The 21,293-nt window shown below is 40.9% G+C and overlaps 1 protein-coding gene across 7 annotated transcripts in view; it reads right to left on the minus strand.

Annotated features, from left to right (window-relative positions):
• Positions 1 to 21,293, minus strand: part of CDKAL1 (CDK5 regulatory subunit associated protein 1 like 1) — a 706,117-nt gene that overhangs the window by 580,677 nt on the left and 104,147 nt on the right. For all 7 annotated transcript variants that reach the window (XM_039237460.1, XM_039237461.1, XM_039237462.1 and 4 more), the window contains one exon: positions 19,297 to 19,381. In XM_039237460.1, coding sequence (XP_039093391.1) covers positions 19,297 to 19,381 — 85 coding nt within the window. The remainder of the gene's footprint in view (positions 1 to 19,296; positions 19,382 to 21,293) is intronic.

A 21,293-nucleotide genomic window follows, 5' to 3' on the forward strand; every position in this document is an offset into this window, starting at 1 on the left:
ACTGCTTGGACTGTGTCCAGACGTCCTCCTCTCTGCACTCCTTGCCCATAAATTCAGCCCACCCCAAACACGGACAGATGCTACCTGGAGCTCGCCACAGCATGTATTTCCCAACCTGCAATTCCTCTCTTCCCAGACAACTTGAATGTCTGATGATTTGAGCTTGCCTCACTTTACCTCTTAATTTAGGCTGACGCTAGAAGAAATGTACTGAAAACATGAGACTTGAATACACTCTCCAAGTAAGAAAAATGCAGCACATACACATGCACAAACAACTGTAGCTGAAGGCTTATATAGAAAGGTGATAGTAAAGTTCATTTGAGAACCTATCATATATGAACATAGAGAAAAAAAACATGAAAAATAAAAACCCACAAGGAGAGATTAACTCTAACAGATATCAACTCATAAACACAACTTTCACAGAAAACAGAGTGGATGGAAAAGAAGTAAACAGACCTGCAGAATAAAGCAGGAAGCCCAAATTCAACCTATGTAAATTTGGAAATGTAAGATATGATAAAGGGGGCATCTCAAAACATCTCAGTATGGGGTGCCTGGGTGGCTCAGTCCGTTGAGCTTGCAACAGAAGCTTTCTGAGAGATCATGGCTCAGGTCATGATCTCTCAGTTCGTGGGTTCAAGCCCCATGTCGGGCTCTGTGCTGACAGCTCAGAGCCTGGAGCCTGCTTCGGATTCTCTCTCTCTCTCTCTCTCTCTCTCTCTCTCTCTAAACTAAAAAACATTAAAAAAAAAAAAAAACACTCCAGTAAAGATAAAATGCTTAATAATGAGCACTGGGACAATTAAGTAGCCATCTGGGCAAGACAAAGGTCGATCCCTACCTCAACACCACACATGAGCATGTACTCCAAATGCATCAGGGATGCAAACGTAAAAGAATGAAGCCACACAAGGACTAGAGGAAATCACAGGTGAACTTCTCTTCACCCTCAGCGTACAGAAAGTCTGTGACTTCAGTAAGACTCAATATCCAGGAGAAACGGGAAAAAAAATATTTTGTAAATTTAATTATGGAAGTATTTTAGATGTCACTAAAACACCAGAAGCAGAGTCAAAAGATAACTGAAAAACTAGGAGATTTTGTCTGTGATATACATTATAGATAATCCATGATACATAAAAAAAAAAAAAGAAGAGACATGAACAATTAATGAAGATCTAAAACTAGCCAAACATATAGAAAGAATTAGAAAAGGAGAGAGATGAAGACGAAAACCTGAGACCCCATCCTCCCCGCCGAACGGTGGAATTACACAGCATGACGATGACAATACTCTGTTTGGGTTCCGTGGAAATGCCCAGTTTCCACACAGAGTCGACTCAGGACGCAAATCAGCACCCCCTTTCAGAGAGTACACTGGTTGATACCTCTGTATGTACAGACCTTTAAGCTGGCCATCTCCACCCCAGAAGTGAATCCTGACGATACACTTCTGACAACGTAAAAACCCACGTGCAAAAGCTGACTTACTGCAGCACTACTTGGGACTACAAAACACTGGAAACATCTAGACGTCCACACATAGGAACACACTTGAGCAAACCACGACAGGGTCACTACGTGAGGTACTTAGCGCAGCCATACGAAACGGGCGAGGACTATCTCCACCACCTGAGACACAGCTCCTAGTCTCTATTATGAAATAAGAGAGTATCTAGGATATGCTACCAGTTAAGGAAAAAACAAAGGGAAATGTTTTAAAAGTTCATGGATTCTGCAAACAGAATTCGGTCTAATTTATTCCGTGGGATTATGGCCCACAGAATAAATGGTCATGAGTCCATAGTGATATAAATATTTCAATAAATAAGTACGGAGGAAAGAAAGTTCTCCCAAGTAAAATTCCAATTAATAACTACAAAACGCAAGATAGAAAACTCACACCTTGACTCGTGTTTGTATGTGGAAGAAAGGAAGAATATGCCAGATGCTCCTGGGAGACGGGGGATGGGATGAAAAGCACCGATTGTGGGCACAGGGAAAAGGATGTCAGGACACTGATCCTTCTCTCAGTAAATGACTTAGTACAGTTCTGCCTTTGAAAACCATGCTGATGTTTCACATACTCAAAAAAAACAAAAATACAAAAAAAAAAATTAAAACCAGGCAGGAAGTGGGCAGAATTCACAACGGAATACAAGAGGCTTCAAATTAATTTAACTGAATCAAAAATTAATAACATAACCACACTGAATCTCACTTTGGAAAGCAGCATTTTGACCACATACTGTAGGAGTCAAGGCAAAAAAGGGCTTAAACATTATCTGCTCGTAAGTAAAATGTCTTTTTCACAGGAGGATGGGTTAGGAATCCCAAAACTATACTATACGTTTCACAGGACTGAACAAGTAACAGGTACATCATGGGAAATGAGAGGTGTGTTTCTCTCTGCTGTAGAAGGGAGCTGCATAGAAGAGGCGGGAAAGCTAGAAATAAATCCCCTGCACTGAAACAGAACGAAAGAGAGGAGCATGGCCTCGTGCTCTTTAATACATGCCCAATAAACAGGCACACGTGTCTGTACACAGATACACATCTCCTCACTCACTCTGCTAACACCACTTGGAAGCGATGGCACCTCAGTGGCAAAGAGCATACCCAGGGCGCACATTATGTGTCCTTCTACCATTCACCAATGAAAGGAAGCCACGCTCCTTGGAGAAATGGCTCAATCCAGGGCTGAAGCAAGGACAGGAAAAGATGAGCCTGGACTAGCTCATGGACAGAAAGGAGTTTCCACTGGCCAAATACCGAAAACTCTGAGTAATAAAATACAATGTTAGGAAAGGAGTATGCCCCACAGAATAAAATAAGTAACCTTGACTCTAAAATGAGATAAAGAAATAAATAGGAGTCCACTCTCTTCCTTACGGCAAGATCCCAGTTAGCTAATGTGGACAGCATGATGGGAATAGAAAAATCACCACCTGATAAATACTACAGTATTAACTCTTGCAGGCAAGAATTATCAGTGGGTAAAATTAATGGTGAAAGCATGAGAAACAGAGTATCACCAAGCAAAAGTATCACCAAAAGTCATTCATTCCAAAGCGGAAGATAATAAGTTCACAGTGGAGAAAGGCAAAGTCACCACTGTAATGAAATAGATTTAACACCTAGTTACTGTATGTTACAGTTCATTCAAAAGAGATGCAGGCAGCGTGCAGAATTTCGCGGGAAGGACCCTCTGAGGACGCGGAGCTATCACGCCTGTACGCTTGATAAAATGCACGGCTGAGGCCTGTCATGAGGAAACACCAGAAAAGCTCAAATTAGGCAACCTTCTACAACATAACTGACCAGGAGTCTCCAAGAGTGCCAATGTCATGAGGACACAGACGGACTGGGAAGCTGTCCCTGACTAGAAAAAGAGCTGACATGACAACTAAAAGCAGAGTGAGACCCATAGTGGGACCCTGAACTGGGGAAAAAGAGACTAAACGTGAATAAGATCTGCACAAGGGTTAATCAGGTCAGATCAATATTTATTTCCTGGTTTCATAATTGCAACCCGATAACGTAAGACATCTGAACATTATGGAAGCAGAGGGAGAGATCTACGGGAAGTCTTTGCGCTATTTTTGCAACTTTTCAGGAAGAAGGACATCATTTCAAGATACAAGTTACAAAAATTTCTGATGACTCTATAAAGTCACAGTCAAAACATGTTCATGCACAATACTTATAACAGCCAATTATTAGAAAATAACTAAATATCCATCAATAGGTAAGTGATTAAACAAAATTTCCTTGTACATAAAATAGAACCAATGGAATCCATGAACAAGTAAAAGCACAAAGTATTCTATAAATCCATAAATGAAAGATAAGGAAGCTTTCTATCTACCTGCAAGGAATTATTCTGGGACGTACTGCTGAAGGGAGGGAAGGAGAGAAGGTGGAAGGGAAGGGGAAAGGGGACGACTGACAGCTGCTGGGACACTTTTTGCTGCCGTAACCGACAGTGCAATGAAGGACTCTACCCCTGTCCTTGCAGACAAGTGTTTTCACATCTGTAGGGGAGCGTCACAAAACACACAACTGCTAGATCAAGGGGCGTATATCCTTTAATTTTTATACCTATCAAAAAATTACTTTCCGGGGCATCTGGGTGGCTCAGTCAGTTGAGCGTCTGACTTCGGCTTGGGTCATGATCTCACGGTTCGTGGGTTCCAGCCCCATGCTGGGCTCTGTGCTGACAGCTCAGAGCCTGGAGCCTGTTTCAGATTCTGTGTCTCCCTCTCTGTCTGCTCCTCCCTCCTCCCTGCTCATGCTCACTCGCTGGCTTACGCGCGCGCGCGCTCTCTCTCTCTCTCTCTCTCTCTCTCAGAAATAAATTTAAAAAAATTTTTTTTTAATTTCTTTAAATTACTTTCCTAGAAGACTGCAATCATTCAAATATATTTTAATGTACTGGCAATGTATCAGAGTACCCATTTCCCCACAATCTTAGGAGCTCAGGATCTTCTGGAAAAAAAATAATAAAATCCAATGTACTCAGCAACATATAGTATCTCATTTTTATGTTTTTTAATGTTTGTTTATTTTTGAGAGAGGGAGAGCAAGCGAGCACATCAGGGGAAGAGGGGGAAGGGGCAGAGAGAGGGAGACACAGAATCGGAAGCAGGCTCCAAACTCTGAGCTGTTAGCACAGGTCCCACCCAACCCAGGGCTCGAACTCACAAACCGTGAGATCATGACCTGATCAGAAGTGGGACGCTCAACTGACTGAGCCACCCAGGCGCCCCTAGAGTATCTCATTTTAATTTGCATTTCTCCGACCGGTAAGGATAAAACTCTTTCATGTTTACCTACATGTCCTCTTCCATTAACTACTTGCTCATACCCTCTGGAAACTATTCAATTAAGTGATTTCATTCAAGGAGCCCTGTGACATTACTGATTCCTATATACATACGTGTGTGTGTGTGTATATACATATATATATGATTTTATACATGATTTTTAAATATTTATATAAATATAAATCATACATACACATATATAAATTACATTTTTAAAAATCTCTGTGGGCTTTCTTTTAGATATTGATTTGGGTGAGGCTACACAGGAATTTAAATCAATCAAAACTTTTTTATTATGATACCGGAAACGGCAAGTGCCATTTAGCAGACAGAAGTCGGAGGTCTAGATGTCTTCTCATGCAGAACAGGCGTGTCCGGCACAAAGAGTTCCATGTGTCCTGCAGCAGTTTTACGTACGTAAAAACCATATTTACAACATCTAGATTCTAACTCTATTTCACATATAAACACAATGCATTTTTTTAAACAGTTTCAGGAATCCAACTTTTATGAAAAGGGAGTGGGGGGGCGGGAATCACACTTTGCTGCACTGAGAACTTCACCAGGAGTTGTTATCTATTCAAGAAAGGCCCATCAGGAGGGCGAGGCCATTCTTGTCATTTAAGCCATTAAGGCCACACTGACTTCACAAAGCATTCACTACTCTCAGGTTCAGTGTAATTCTATGTAGGCTCATTTCTTACATTTCCTGGTGCATCTACGCCTCAACACTTACATTTTGAAATAAATATATTTCCTTACCAGTTTTTGGCTTTTCCCTTTACACTATATTCAGAGCACTGTTATTTGCTATTGTGTGTATACGTAGATTATATTATTTATGAATTTCACTTCAGAATAATAAAGGGTACACTGCAACATACTTGTTATACGGAAGGATCACAGAGCCTGAAAAGGTTCAGAAATACTGCCCTAGGGTTGCAGGAGATGAAAGATTCCCCTAATTCCAGGCCTCTGACCCTCCTCTCCTTCGGCCCTGTAAATACAGATAAGTCTTCTCTAATGCCAGTTACACCATGAACCTTGTTCCTAAACACATCAGTACTCCCCTCAGACATCCAGTTCTCAGGCTCAAATGTTTACCTGAAGCTACTTAGGCAACAGGACAATGAAGGGAACAGAAATATATACTCAGAGTGCCATGTGCCCAGGATTTGGTCAATGGAATACTCATCAGTTCTATTTTCATGCTGTTTTAGTTACCATTTTAAAATTAACTTAATCAAGTATACCAAAACTTTTGTTATTTACTAAAGTGGTAAAAACATCAACAGTAAAGTAATCTCTGCTTCAATCATGGAGGACAAAATAAAAAGTGTGAAATATGTTGACTCAAAACATTTTCTCATTCAAAGAAAAAACAATTCTTTCTCTTTGGTAACTATCATACAATATTGACATGTGTTTAAGGAAAGCATCAAATTAAACTCTGTAGTTTTGCCATAAACTTTCTTATCTGACCTCTCATATAAAAGAGATTTATGAGCTAGAAAGCACATCACGGGCTGGCACAAAGGATGAGCTGTTGATTCTAAAATATTCTGTAAAAGAGATCTTTGACATACACATTAGTTTGTACTTTTCCCAGAACAGTTTCTATCATGTGATTCTGCCAGTTTCTTTCTTGATCTATCTGCTGAGAAAAGGAGATGTGCACACGCGCGCGCGCACACACACACACACATATTCAGCAAAAGAAGAAAAACACTAAAGAATAGGGTTATTAGAACATAGCTGTGTCTGGGCAGTTCATAACAATGGTTCAGCAGTGTGTCTGTGCACAGACACACAAAGGCGCTGTTGTAGAATGTTCAGGTGCATTCCATGAGGAGACTTTGATACCCTTAACTTTCCTCTAATATCCAGTGACACCAACGAAAAATCTACAGCAAGTTTTATAGGACTCTTCCCACTTGGTTAGATGTTCAGTGGTTACTTCTACTTCTCCATCTCTTTCGCGTTAGGTGTAAAACTCTGAATTTCCATTTTACTGAAAAGCAGCATTGTTCTCGGCTGAAACAAACTTTTTAGAATTATACAAAATAATGTTTCCTAACCTTTAATTACAGAATGAAGTTCAGTCTCAACCTGGCTTCCAACTGGTTAAAACCTTCCATGATATCCTATTTTCAACTTTACTTTTGTTTTCTATCTAAAATCTTTCAAAATTTCTAGTTTCTAAAACAGATTTAGAATTATTATATCTTAAAACTGAATCTCAGAAAGGAGATACTTTCCTCATAGATTCCATTTCGAATACGCTAACTGTACATCTTAGGAGCAGAAGGCATTTGAAAATCCCAATTATTCATTATGATTATCATCATCATCATTATTCTTGGTGTGTGCAACATCTAAGCCATGAGCTCCTTCCTGTATGTTTGCTGTTGTTACTTCATCAGTAAGAGGTCAGGGTAACCAAAAAGAGACAAAGTTCTCAAATGGTAGCTGTGTTGTTTCTTAAGTGTTCTTAATAAAGACAACAGGAGAAGGAAGGGTCATTTGTCCAAAAGTAATATTGAGAACCTAATCCATACACTGATCCTGACAAATAAGAAACAAAATACATATTTTGCCCCAAAGATTACAATCTTATAGCAGTAACATCAAGTTAGCCCCCAGATAAAGTACTTCCTTTCTCCCTTACCAACAGAACCTCAATTCTGCTGGGAACAACAATGACCAGTCTGAAACAAATAAAAACATATTTCCTAGCTTCCCTTATAAATAGAGCAGTCATCTGATATGGCTCCAGACCCTGGGTTGTAAGCACACAGTTTTGAGTGGGACTTCCTATAAAGCCCCTTTAAAGGAGGGACAAAATCAAGTAGCACTGTCCCCCCATTTGGTACTTCCTGCTTTGTAGAAAACACATATGATGGCTGGAGAGGAGCATTCACTTTCCACCAGAAGGAAAAGATGAATAAAACTGCAGAGACATGGCACACCCATCCTGGAACTGGCAAACCAAAGCCAGCAACTTCCTAACTATGGACTCTGCATTATAACGAGAGAAATAAATCCTCCATCTTATTTAAGCCTCTAGTTATTTTAGTTTTCTAGGACACGCAGCCAAACTTAATTTCTAAATAATGCAATTTAATAGAAAACAGGGATGGAGAAAAAGTTCTATGAAAAGCTACAGAGGAAAACACTCGTTCTGACAGAGGCGGGGCGGGGGGGGAGGAGGATAAATCTAGAAAGAAAGCCAAATGTATGATCTGGTTCATTCATTTGTCCAACCATCATGGTCAGCCACTGTTACTAGGTGTCAGGAGGTAGATAAATCACAAAGTGGCTACCCCTCAGGAACCTCGAAATGGGGTAGAGACGCATAAAGAGAAGGTTAAATACAGGTTATTCATTTGGGACAGCCACACACAGCCATGCCAGCCTGTGTCTACAAGGACCGTGCCTCATAGCCACAAAGCTGCTCTCCAGTCATCAAAGCCTATATTCAAAGGTGCCTTAAGGACTGGCCTCAGCCCTTGAGCTATAAAAACAGTAATAGAAATAAACATAGGGAACTTTGAATAGGATTTGCCTCAACAGATAAGGCTAGTAGCTAAAAGCACAGTTTCATTTTACCTCGGGATGCTGTTTACCCTTCACAGCCACCCTCTCCAATTTTCCATGATCACAGACCCCCATGCCTTAATGTAGTCTAAAATCGAAGTAACCCTTCAAAGTGGCCCGGAGGACACCTAAACTAAGTGCAACCGTAAGCAAGGGACAGCAACAGTTAACAGGCGATGTTTTAATATCCTGTCTTATAGTTTTAAAGGTCGTATGTTTTTTATTTCATTTATTCTGTTATTAAACAATACCTCTGAATGCCTCAAATTTAAAAAAGACTATGTTTCTTACATTTAAAGCATACAATAAAGAGAGGGGGGAAAAAACACAAGTCTTTTTCTCTGTTGTATAAACACACACACCAAGAATAAGTAGAATGTCTTTGAAACCAAAACAATAGGAAATCACTCTTGGCTGAAAGCAGGGGCTCAGATCATGGTGATTTCTTCTTTAATCCTGCTAGAGCAAGTTTCTGCATGCTTTCCGGAGCCTCCACCTACAGAGCTGTTAGGACAACAGCCAACACATATATTTAATTACGTAAGTATTCAACGCTATCAGCCAGCTGTTGCCAGTACATAATACACTGACCTCTTTCACTTACTCTCTTGCTCAAAACAGCAAAAACAAAGCAACTGTTGATGTAACAGTAATCATAAAATATGCAAAATACTGTTCTCTAAAAAGATTGTAGATAACTACAAAAACTCGGTTTTGCATTTTAAAATGACTTACTACATCTTGAACTGCTTTTTCTGTTCCTGATTTGCAAAATAAGTTACTAATCTTTCAACTGTGAATTTAACTATTCCCTCATTTTGTTTTATTCACGTCTACCAGAAGTTCAACACTAAAATAACTTTCTCTTTTATTTCCAATCAAGTGTCTCACTGGGATATGCCACATAATAGTATCTCTGAACTCTCACTCATCTGCACGTTCTTCCTTGGTTAGGGTACAAGCAGTATAAACCCTGTGACAAGGAATTGGTCAAAATCTTTAGGAATCAACAGACGGCACTCCATTTATGTTTCCAGAGAGCATGCTCCTCTAACACCATGATTAACCCCAGATTTGCTGACAGGGAAAAGCCAAATACAAAGTCCTTGCAACAACAAAAAATAGACTAAACAGAACCATGACTTAGGACTTAAATAACACAAATCCACATGTGGTATGATGGTAAGACCAGCCCCCTAAACAACAACTTATCCAGAAAAACGCGGTCTTTCCCAGGATCACTGTGCACACAGATCTTACTACATGAGCTCTCTCCTAACACCCTTTCTCAAGCCAACCTTACCAACGCTTCTGCTTCCTCTCCTGCAACAGCCATGCTTATTTTTTTTTTTAATTCCGTGGTATATCTGATGTTTCCTGCTCATTTGGTGAAACTGAACAATTTGATGCTCAAAAGCAAAATATATGCTATGGTATTAATATAGCTATATGATATACTTTATATATTTAACACAGAGCAAATACATTAGCAATGACTTGCCAATGCACAGAGAGAATGACACTAATGTCTCTTCCCCAGTTTGACCTAACTGGACAAATATGTATTGAGTAATTACAATTGTGTGTCAAACTCTAGACCAAACATGACCAGGTTTTCATCTACATCTTTCTTTCCTACTCTCTGACTCAGGATGAGATGCTTCAGTTGAGCCAATAGTCAAGGTCCTGAAGCTGGTCCAGCTTAGTTTGGCAGGAAGAACAAAGTCCTGTCATTCACAGGTGGGCTTCCACCAGATTGACCAAGTGACTACTCCAAGAATCCCTACCCCACAAACCAGCAATTGCTCTACATAGATTTACTCAAAGGCTACAAAAATAGTGATCTGAAGGGACAAATGAACTCTGATGTTTATAGCTATATTATCAGCAGTAGCCAAATTATGGAAAGAGCCCAAATGTCCTCTGACTGATGAATGGATAAAGAAGTGGTATATATATAACAAGGGAACACTACTCAACCACAGTTGAGTCAAAGAATGAATCTGGCCATCTGCAATGAATGGATAGAGCTACAGTGCATTATGCTAAGAGAAAGAAGTCAGAGAAAGAAAAATATCATGACTTCACTGATATTTGGAATTCAAGAAACCAAATAAGTGAAAAGAGGGGTGGAAAAAAGAGAGAGAGGGAGAGAGGCAAACCATAAAACAGACTCTTAACTATAGAGAACAAACTGATGGTTGCTGGAGGGGTGCTGCGTGGGAGGATGCCTTCAACGGGGGATGGGCAGGAAGAAGGACACTTGTGATGAGCACTGTGTGTCTATGGAAGTGAGGAATCACTAAATTCTACTCCTGAAGCTAATACTACACTGTGTGTTAACTAACTGTAATTTAAATAAAAACTTGAAATTGAAAAAAAATTCTTGCCCCCTTTCCTTCCCTCTGGACAGACACTGTGCAGCAACAGAGACGAACCCAAGTTTCTTGCCTCACTTATGACAAGGGGCTTCCTAGTTTACGGGTAAAACATAAAAAGAAAACAGCATGATTTCTTAAAAAGAAGGTCCATTAACATGATATTTGAAAATTAGATTTTTCTCTGCCCTTTTTACAAATATACATACTTGTCTCCAACAAGCATTTCACAAGGGACTTGGGGGACCATTTTTAGAAGAGTTGACAAGCAGTTTATCAATGGTTTCTGTTTCCCAAGAAAAGGAATATCATTACACACTAGAGCCAATGGGTCAAAAACTCCATAAAAAAAAAGAATTTTCCTGAGGTCAATAACCTGACCTCAAGACTCACATTCTGGTAGAATGTCAAATATGTAAACAAATAATAAAATGTAATACTCAACAATAGATGTTGTATGGGTTAAAGAAGTAGCAGAGAATAGAGGGTGATTAACTCCGTGGACCTTGGAGCGAAGGGGGACAGTGAGAAGGGAGATGAAGACGATATTACCTTTGAGAGGAGTTCCAAAAGATGAACAGGTTGCCAGGCAGGATTACATGAGTGTGTGTGTCCGCAAGTGCACGCACATGCACACATGCATGCATCTGGGAGAAAAGGGGAGCATTTCCCAGGGAAAAGGAAGAATACACGCAAACACACTATGTATTTAAAAAATCATGTATGCAGAAGCAGAATTCTATGAAGGAGTCAAAAGAAAACAAGCAAAAGAGGGAGGCAAGAAAGAGATTTTGCTAAAAACCTTGTTACACTAAGAACTTTTATCTTCCTCCTGTAGCTGGGACGAAGAACTACAGGGTGTGAAGGAAGGAAGAGCATGGACTGGCCCAGAAATGCAGCTGAAAACGAGTTAAAATTCTCCTGTGAAATTATGAGCAAGAGATCATGAGGCCCAGAGCTACAGCAGTACAACAGGAATGGAGGGAGAAGGTTAGTTGTGTGTCTAGTTGTGGCAATCTGACGAATCCCAAGGAGAACACAGTGGTTCACTGCCAGGTCTAAGAGGAACACTTATTACCACAAATGGAATAAAAACACTAATAATATCGAGCAAAAAGAGAAGAAAGATGGGGTGCCTGGGTGACTCAGGTGGTTAAGTGTCTGACTTCGGCTCAGGTTCACAGGTTTGAGCCCCACGTCGGGCTCTGTGCTGACAGCTCAGAGCCTGAAGTCGGCTTCAGGTTCTGTGTCTCCCTCTCTCTCTCTGCTCCTCCCCTGCTCACACTCTGTCTCAAAAATAAATATACGTTAAAAATTTTTAAAAAAGAAAAGAGGAAGAAGAGAGGTTAAAAGGAGGAAGGGAAAGATATTCTAGAAGGAAAGGAATCAAAGAAAGCTCACAGACTATACAGAAGATGACTGTGCAAGCAAACGAGACAGACAGCATGAGTGGAAACGGCAGCGGGAGAAAGGCGAGGTGCATCATATGGGTTTCCACATGATGACCGGAGGGGTCAGTGAGTCATGTCAACAGAGACATCCAGGAAGCAGTCAGATACATGTCTGGATCCTGGAAGGGGAGACGAGAGTCAGACACTGAAACATGCAAGTCATCAGCACACGGACGGTACCAGACAAGTGAAGGAAAGGAGGGAAGACGGGAAGACGAGGGGTCACCTCACACCAAGCATGGCACTACGCAGGGACAAAAACCTCGCGAGGCCATACCTGATCTAGGACAGGTATGATCTATTTTGGAAGCAATGTTCCATATGGAGGGAAACGTGCTGGTGAGCAAGGAAAACTGAAGCAAAGAGACTGTGCCTGGTAAAATCATACTCAGGTGGCTGCCACTCACAGTTTAAGCAAGGACATAAAACTGACAATGAACTGAAGCCATCTCATTCAACTAGAAAAGCCGAAATTAAAACACTTAAATTAAAAAAAAAATTACAATGTACAGTATTAAAAACTAAGTTTTTGTTTATTTATTTTTATTTTTTGAGAGAGAGAGAGAGAGCATGCCAGCCGGTAAGGGGCAGAGAGAGGGAGAGAGAGAAATCCCAAACAGACTGCATACTGCCAGCACAGAGCCCGATGTGGGGCTCGAACCCACAAACTGTGAGATCTTGACCTAAGCTGAAACCAAGAGTCAGACACTTAATGACAGAGCCATCCAGGCGCCCCAAAAATTATGTTTAACAGAACATGTGATCTGACCGGTGTTCTACAAAAGGCCAAACTAAAGCCTACTATTATTTTTCTCTCCCAAAAGATAACCTGATTACTAGTGAAGCCAGGTTAACAACAGAATCAGTCTAGCTTTTTAACCTCTTATGAACTGGATAATTACTAACTGAAAGGCCAAGGACTGCTCTGTTCTTAATAGGTTAACTGTTTTAAAAAAAATTTTACAAATTCACGTTGAAGCAATACTATGCTGCCTCCCCACCTTTATAAAGAAGAACTCCAAGTTAAATCTACATAAAGCAAAACAATGATTTCATAATAGGAATGAACGCCCAATAACTTCTGTGTTCAATCAACAGAATGCTATGTAAAGAGCTCCCCTGTAGACAGAAAGGTGTTATACGAAGTTAAGTAGCCTCTGTCTCAACCGTTTTCTTCCGTGTTCGTTCCTCTTTCTATTTCCAATTGTTTTTTCAAGTAACTTCACTCAGATATCTAAACCCTCCCTTCAACAGGACCACTAATTTCTACAGCAAAGGTGCTTCAAAGACCCAGTGACTCTGGTCTATCCACTATCAGTATGGCTAAAACCACATTGCCCGTTTGGGTTAATCATGCACCAGGTCAAAAAGAGGTTGACAGCACATATGATCAAAGCAAGCTGGCTATTCTTTCTGTCATTTATACAGAACACACAAGATGTGTTTATTTTCACCAGCCTCTCTGAATGACCTCCTTTAGGTGGCATAGAAAAGATCCCACATTTCTATAAAGCATTAACCAAAGGAGTTTTCTTTTGCGATACTCTCATTAAGAGCAAATTTTACTTTTTTGAAACTTTTGATCTTTTTCAAGAGCCCCTCAAGTTAAAGGCCATACTGTCTAAATCAAATTGGGGTAATGAATGAAACAAGGACAGGGCGACTAGCAAATGCTGGAGAGGAAAGCGTACACACCCAATACGCCGCTATCACAAAACATGGGGCTCATTAGTGATTTTTTCAAAATTGGCAAAGGCAAAAGCATTTCAGATTTCAAAGTTCAAAAGGCAGCCCCCCCCCACCAAAATCACTCGACTCCACTTTTGCTACTTAAAACTCCCACTCTTTTAACAATCTGAGTACCAGTAACACAAACACTGTAAAACCTTAATAATGAGATCCACTAGAAGAGAGGCAGTATAAAGTGCTGAGCCTACAGATTAATATAGACATGCATTTTCGTACTGGGTACATTAACTAGATTAACAAATTATTTAAAGATCACATGTTTTATTATCAACACTGATTTATAAAATGAAGACTTCCAAATAATTCTGAGCCACAATCTCCCTGACCAACATTAAATAACACTGCCCACAATACTGTGTAGACTGTGGAGTTTGACCACCACCACCACCGGGGGCAGGGGGAAATCAGTCTACCATTGTCTTGTTAGTATTTCACAATTCATGGATCTTAATCAATGAGATCAATGATTCATGAATCCTAATATCAATGGTATTAATGACATAAAAGACGATAGATAAATCCCTTAGAGTTCTCTTTCTTGACTCCTGTTAAAATGAGATGGGTTTACTACTCGGTGGCTCAGGAGTCATAAATATGAGATGATGAGTAATTAAAGACAAACAATTATTAAGTACCAGAAACACAATGGAAGAGAAACAAAGGCGGGAGATCAGAAATGATGACACTCAGGAATGAGTGGCAAAGTGAGGCAACTGCTATTCATAAGAGATCTAGATTTACAACAACAACAACAAAAAAAAAATAGGCCTTAGCTCATCGTTGGACATCTCTGAATTTGAGCAGAAGGGATTAAGTGAAGCAGAACAAGAAGGGAAACACCCTACCGGACTCTCCTGAAATTAAATGTTGCCTCGATATCATTTAAAAAAGAAAAAAGAAAAAAGGAAAAGGAATTCAAGAGAGGAGACTGAAGGGAAAGAACTCCAGGAGCCTGGAGGAAAATGTAGATGAGTCAGGGTAGAACAGAGTTTATAAAGTATTCATCATCTTTCTTTGTTAAGAGATGCTGATGACAAGGGAGAAAGCATCAAAGTAAAGCAAAATGCTCCACACGAGCAGGTCATCTATCACTGAGAGTCTCTCCGTGTATAAAACTGTCACTTGAATTTGACGTTTCCTCAGCCTTGTTCCTGTGTCTTTTACTGGATTATATTTATTCTGGAAACAAATCAAATGCCAGCATAGGCTTTATGTTAACAAGAACCAGGGGTGATTACCGAAAGCCTTTAAAGCCATTAAAAAAAATATTTAATCACCTATACTGCTGTTTTTACGTTTTCTTTCAGGTAGGCAGAAGGGTGCACTAAAGGAACACACTTGCTGCCACCAGTGTTTAAGGACAGTTTTCTCGTGTGATTACTTCAGGTAGTCATGCCGACACCACACCGTTCCGGGAACCACATTCACAACACGGTAGTGTATATAACAAAACCCACTGACACAGTTGTGTTTGCGTCTACAAACACAGCCATTAGTTACATTACAAAGCTGAGCATCCCAGGAAGCAGATCCTCGGCTCCGTCCTGAGAGGGTCCCTGCAGCACGAAAACACCCTTAGGTCTTATTTACCTTTCGCAGAGGGAAAAAGTAGATAACCTGAGGACACGACAGACTGCTCAGAAACTGGAAAGCCTTCTCTGAAAACGAGCGGCATCTGGCAATCATCATTTTCGGCTTGCTGTCGTACCTCCTCCCCACCGCGACCCGGCGCCCCTGCGCCACCCGCATCACCACCACCCTCCTCTGCTCCCTGCCCAGCGCAGGCAGGCAGTCTGCTCTGCTCCTATAGTTTCTGAAGTGGGTATGCCATCACATTCAGCTATCACCCCCATGCAAAACGTATAACACCTCTCCCTCCTGGTGCTGGTCCCGCCCCCGACTGCCTCGGTCCTCCAAACGCTTCCTGACAGCTCTGTCTGGGGCGCACACACAGGAAGATGCCGACTCCACACAGCGACTCCAGGCAGACTGCCTAGGTTACAATCCCAACTCCACCGTGTGTGAACTGAACAGCCTTAGAGAACTTCCTCTGGAAAACAGATGCTGCCTCGTCTGTAAAAGCGGAATAAAGCTGTACCCTACAACTCAGTGACAGACTGCAAGAACCAAGCGAGGGGAGATCCCTCTGAGGCACAGTATGTCCAACCGTGCCCAGCACACAGAAGGCACTCAATAAAGATCAGATAGGATCATCACTTTATTAGAGTATTTATAGCTGTGACTTCAACTACAGCCTGTTCCGAACCAAAACATGTCTTCCCTCCAATTGACCTGCCCGTCTGGCATTCCCCATTGTACTCCGGCCGGAGGTCACACTCAACAATGCTCCAAGTATAAAGAATTCTTCCTTCTTAAGCCCACTCCTTCCTTCCATATCCACGTGAGAGATGTCATCAGTTCCCAAACTACTTCAGCTCTTGCCCTATGTGGACTCCTGAGCTATACTCGTCTTCGTTCACAGTCATCCTTCCCAATGCTCCAAGAATTAATCCTAAGAGACTAAACAAGCAAACATGGCTAGAAAAATATTTCTTTCAAACTACCTTGTACAGTAGTATAAAAATAAATACCATACAGGTAAAAGGAGAAAGAACAGATTTTTTTTAAATAATAATAAATGATACTGGAACAATGCAGTTGTCCCTACGTTGTTAGGCGGAAAGACCTAAAACATATGCAGGTACTATATGAAGACATTTTCATTCCTGGAGAATCAGAGAAGACCTAAATACCTTATTCGTGGACTGGAAAACTTAAAACGTAGAGACGCCAATTCTCCTCTCAAAGCCACCAAGAGATTCGATCTTATCACAGTCAGAACCTCAACACTATTTATTACCCGTTGAACCTAGAATCTGGTATTAAATTTATGTGGAAGGACAAAGGGCAAAGAAAAGCCAAGATATTCTTGATAGGTATCAAGCATCTAGACTTAATACAAGGCTATATCCATCCCTGACTGTCTGGAAGAGCACCAGAAGAAAGAAAGATCAATGGAACCACAGAGAGATATACCAGGGACAGACCCAAACATCTATGGACACTCGGCATACGACCAGGTGGGTAATACACACACAAAAGGAAAAAGAATGGATTGTACAAAAAACAGTAAATATACTGAAAAAAACTGTCTGCATGGGGAGAAAAGGGACACTGGAGCCCCTCCCTGTTACCCTACAGCTGAAATTAACTCCAGGTGGATTATAAACTTAGAAGACACTTAGACAATATTAAAGAATACCTTAACTCTGAGGTAAAGAAAGAAAAGCTTCTTAAATAATAAGACCACAGACCCAAAGGAAAAAAAGATCTTTTAACCCAGAATTCTCTTCATCATAAGATACCATTAAAGGAAGCAACAAGATAAGCCACAACTGATGTTTGCTGCCTATACAACATGTAAAAATTAGTATATAGAATACGTATACTATATTCCCACAAATAAAGAGATAATAGGAAAAAATATTTTAAATGCCATTTCACAAAAAAGATAAATCCAAAGGGCCAATAAACAAATAAAAAGATGCTCATTAGTAATCATGAAAATGCAAGTTCAAATCACAGTGAGTTAATCACCTTTACCATGAGACTGGCCAAAATCTGGAAGTCTGACTATATGGAGAACTGGCAAGAATATAGAGCAACTAGCATACATCCGTTACTGCAGGGAGTGAACACTGGTACGTCCATTCAGGAGGAAGAGTGTGACGTTACTAACATCTGAATACACACACACCTGTGATCCAGTAATTCAACTCTTAAGTACATATCCTAAAATAAATGTCACACGTGTGCCCAGAATACAGGTTCACAACGTGCAGAGCAGCAGTGTTTACAAAAGCAAACCGCTGGGAAAACTCAGTACTCTATCAACAATAAAGCAAATACATGGAGACAAATTCATCCAGTGAAATGTAAGAACGGCCAGTTATGTTATATCCATCAAATGTTTAAGTCTAAAATCCTATTGCTGAGGAAAAGAAGCAAATCTCTAACATCAGTAAGTCCAATAAATGAAGTTCAAAACAGGACTAAATTAAACCACACACTGTTTGGGGCGATACTCTTCCTAAGTGACAGATTTACATATAAAAGTGAGGGAACAACTCACAAAAAGTCAAGGTAAAGATTACATCTTGGGGACAGGATACAAAAAAGGGACACGTGGTAGTTTCTAAAGTCTTGGCAATGTTATCATTCTTATGCTGAGTGGTTGCTATATACGTGTTATGTTGATGATGATGATGATGATGTAACTTGTACATGTTTCATACGTTTGATGTATTTGACAATAAAACCCATGGGGGCTGAGGAGGAAATGATGTGAGGAGGCGGAGCGTCTAAGAAGCCTGGCTGGGAAGACCAGAAGGAAGACAGCGGCTCAGTGACAAGGGGCCCCAGGGCTGAGGAGGCCTGAGCAGGTTTCGGTGCCCGTGGAAAGGCATCAGTGAGGTGAAGAGAGGTTGACAACATAGGAAAACGAGGACGTAATTTATAAACCAAGTTTTGCAAGAAGGTGAACAGGAGGAGATTTAGAGCACGTAATGAAAAGAATACTTCTTTCACTTGGGGGCAAAAGTAAGAAGCAAAGACTTAGATGCCCTTCTCCTCCACTGAACTTCACTCCCCTAAGGGCCAGGCATCACTTAGCACTGAGAACAGCGCTAATGGGCGGGAAAGAGAAAAGAGGAAGGACTTTTACAGTGGGTGCAACAAGTGTAGACTGGGCTCCCTGAGAAGAAGACGTCATTAATGCTTAACAAATCTTTAAATCACCTATTAGAAAAGTCCCCATTAAAGTTTCATTCTTTACCACATAAAGACAAAGCAGTATAATGTTGAAAATCCAATTCATACTTTTTGATACATACTTTTTTATATTTTTTTAAAGTTTATTTATTTATTTATTTTGAAGGAGTGAGAGAGCATGCACAAGCAGGGGAGAGGCAGAGAGAGGGGAAGAGAGAAAATCCCAAGCATGTCCCACACTGTCAGTGCATTTCCTGATGCAGGGCTCGAACCCACGAACCTGGAGAGATCATGACCTGAGCCAAAACCAAGAGTTGGATGCCTAACCTACTGAGCCACCCAGGCGCCCCCGACAAATATTTGATCATGAGATCATGACTTGAGCCAAAACCAAGAGCTGGATGCTTAACTGACAGAGGCACTCAGGTGCCCCTATTATTAGGGGGGTTTTTTAAAGCTGATTTCCTGAAATTCTTACTTCACTCATTAAAAAGCAGGAAGGAACCAACGTGCACTTACTTTATGGAGTGTCTGAAGTGGTCTTCAGCGGGGTTTTTCACAGTACAACTATTCAGGAGCCACAGGTCTGCGTCTGACGCATTCTCTATTGAAAAACAAATATAAAATCGAGACCTTAGCATAACACCGAATCGTTCACAACCACCCAAGCGCTTACTCCGACAGCACGGTGACAGAGGCAGCGGACAGCCAGGTACGGTGGCAACAACATATGGCTACTCTATTGTAAACGGGAATATCAATGAGAAATACAGACAGTTAGAACCTCTGCTCTATCTTCTCACTGAAAACATAAACAAGAGTTTCCTTCTCTTAAAAGCTTCCGAACACTTGAGTTGAACTGGCTGAATCTTACTTCTGAAGATGCAGTGAATTGCCCCTTTTTGGACTGTGTCAATATTTTGCAGGCAGAGACATTATCATATACTGAATATTCTTCAGCTTGAGAACCTATTAAAAATATAATTTGTCTTCCGTGAAAAAGTTAATAATTTAAAGTGAGCCTTTCATCCCTCTCACCAGTTTGATCCATTAGTGTTATGTGCATGGTCCCCCCATCGTGGTCAGGGACACGCCCCTACACCCCCCATGGATGCCTGAAAGCAAGACAGCACTCAGTCCTATAGATGCTGTGGTTTCTACTATGCATCATATTTGTGATAAGGTTTCATTTAAAAATCAGGCACAGTAAGAGAGTAACAGTAACTAATAATAAAAATGAATAATTACATAGTGTAATAAACGTTAGGTGAATGGGTCTCTCTCTGTAAAAGTATCTCACTGTATCGCACACCCTTCCCCTTGTGATGAAGTGAGATGATAAAATGCCCAGGTGAGGAGATGGAGGAGGTGAACACGCAGGCACTGTGTCGTAGCGTTAGGCTACTACTTGCCCTTCTAACACACCACCAGGAGCACCATCTGCTTCTGGACTGGGCTGACCCCGGGCCACTGAAACCCTGGGCTAGGGCAGTGGAGGGGGGCTACCGTACTATGATAAACTCGCTGGCGACGCAACCAATAACCCAAACCCATCAAGTTATGAAATGAGTTTGTAAATGCCTATGGTGTTTGATGCTATTCCTTTGTCTAAGAGGACGTACACACTGAAAGAGGACTCCCACAATGAAAAGAAAAAGAAAACAGAAATGGAAAACTGTGGCACCTTCAGTGTATACAAAAGTAATACCGGAAGCTACGGTGTAATGACACAAAGAACTATGAGAAGAAGCAAGTGCGTGTGTGCACGTTCTCTACCCGGAAAGAGAACTTCGAGTGACAGCATTATGTCAGAATGACCGTGAGCCCATCCAAGCTTCTGACAAAATGGCAGACATTTTCCCCGAAACATTTTTTTTATAAAAATGATGAAATATTTTTATAGGGACAAGAGCAAAAAATTCTTGAATCGCTGAAAGGCAAGGAACTTATTACTGTTTATTAGGTGAAAACTACGATCCCTCCCAATCTGCCTCACTCCTTCCATCGGTATCCCCTACCACACCTCACTATTGGCCAGAGTGACCTTCTACTTTACAAACCTGGGTATGTCACTTCCCTGCTGAAACACAGAAATGATGAGTATTTACCTACCTGCCCTCATTCCCTCCCAGTTATTCTCCACAATGCCGCCTGTAAGACATCCCTCTGGGATCAACCTTCTGATGAGTTCCAATGGTGATCAAAGCCTTTCCAGATCTAGCTATGGAACAGCTTCAATATTAATTTCTCCCTACATTCATCTGTCCCTCCAGCCACACCAAACCAGATGCAATTCCTAAAGCCTGCACTACTCTATCTGGCTAGAGTATCTTTACCTTCTATAGAAGGTCTATAGACCTTCACCCGTCTATCTACCTGCCTACCTCCTACTTATCTTTCATGCAGCCTAAGGTCTACAGACGCCTCTTCTCTGCACCCCCACAGTAGACTGTGCCGAGAGAATTCCAGCACTTCATTTTCTTTTCCCAGCCTGTCTTTATTACTATGTAAGACAT

Source organism: Hyaena hyaena, unplaced genomic scaffold (genome assembly GCF_003009895.1).
Source record: "Hyaena hyaena isolate Hyena2069 unplaced genomic scaffold, ASM300989v1 scaffold_125, whole genome shotgun sequence".
Taxonomy (NCBI): Eukaryota; Metazoa; Chordata; class Mammalia; order Carnivora; family Hyaenidae; genus Hyaena; species Hyaena hyaena.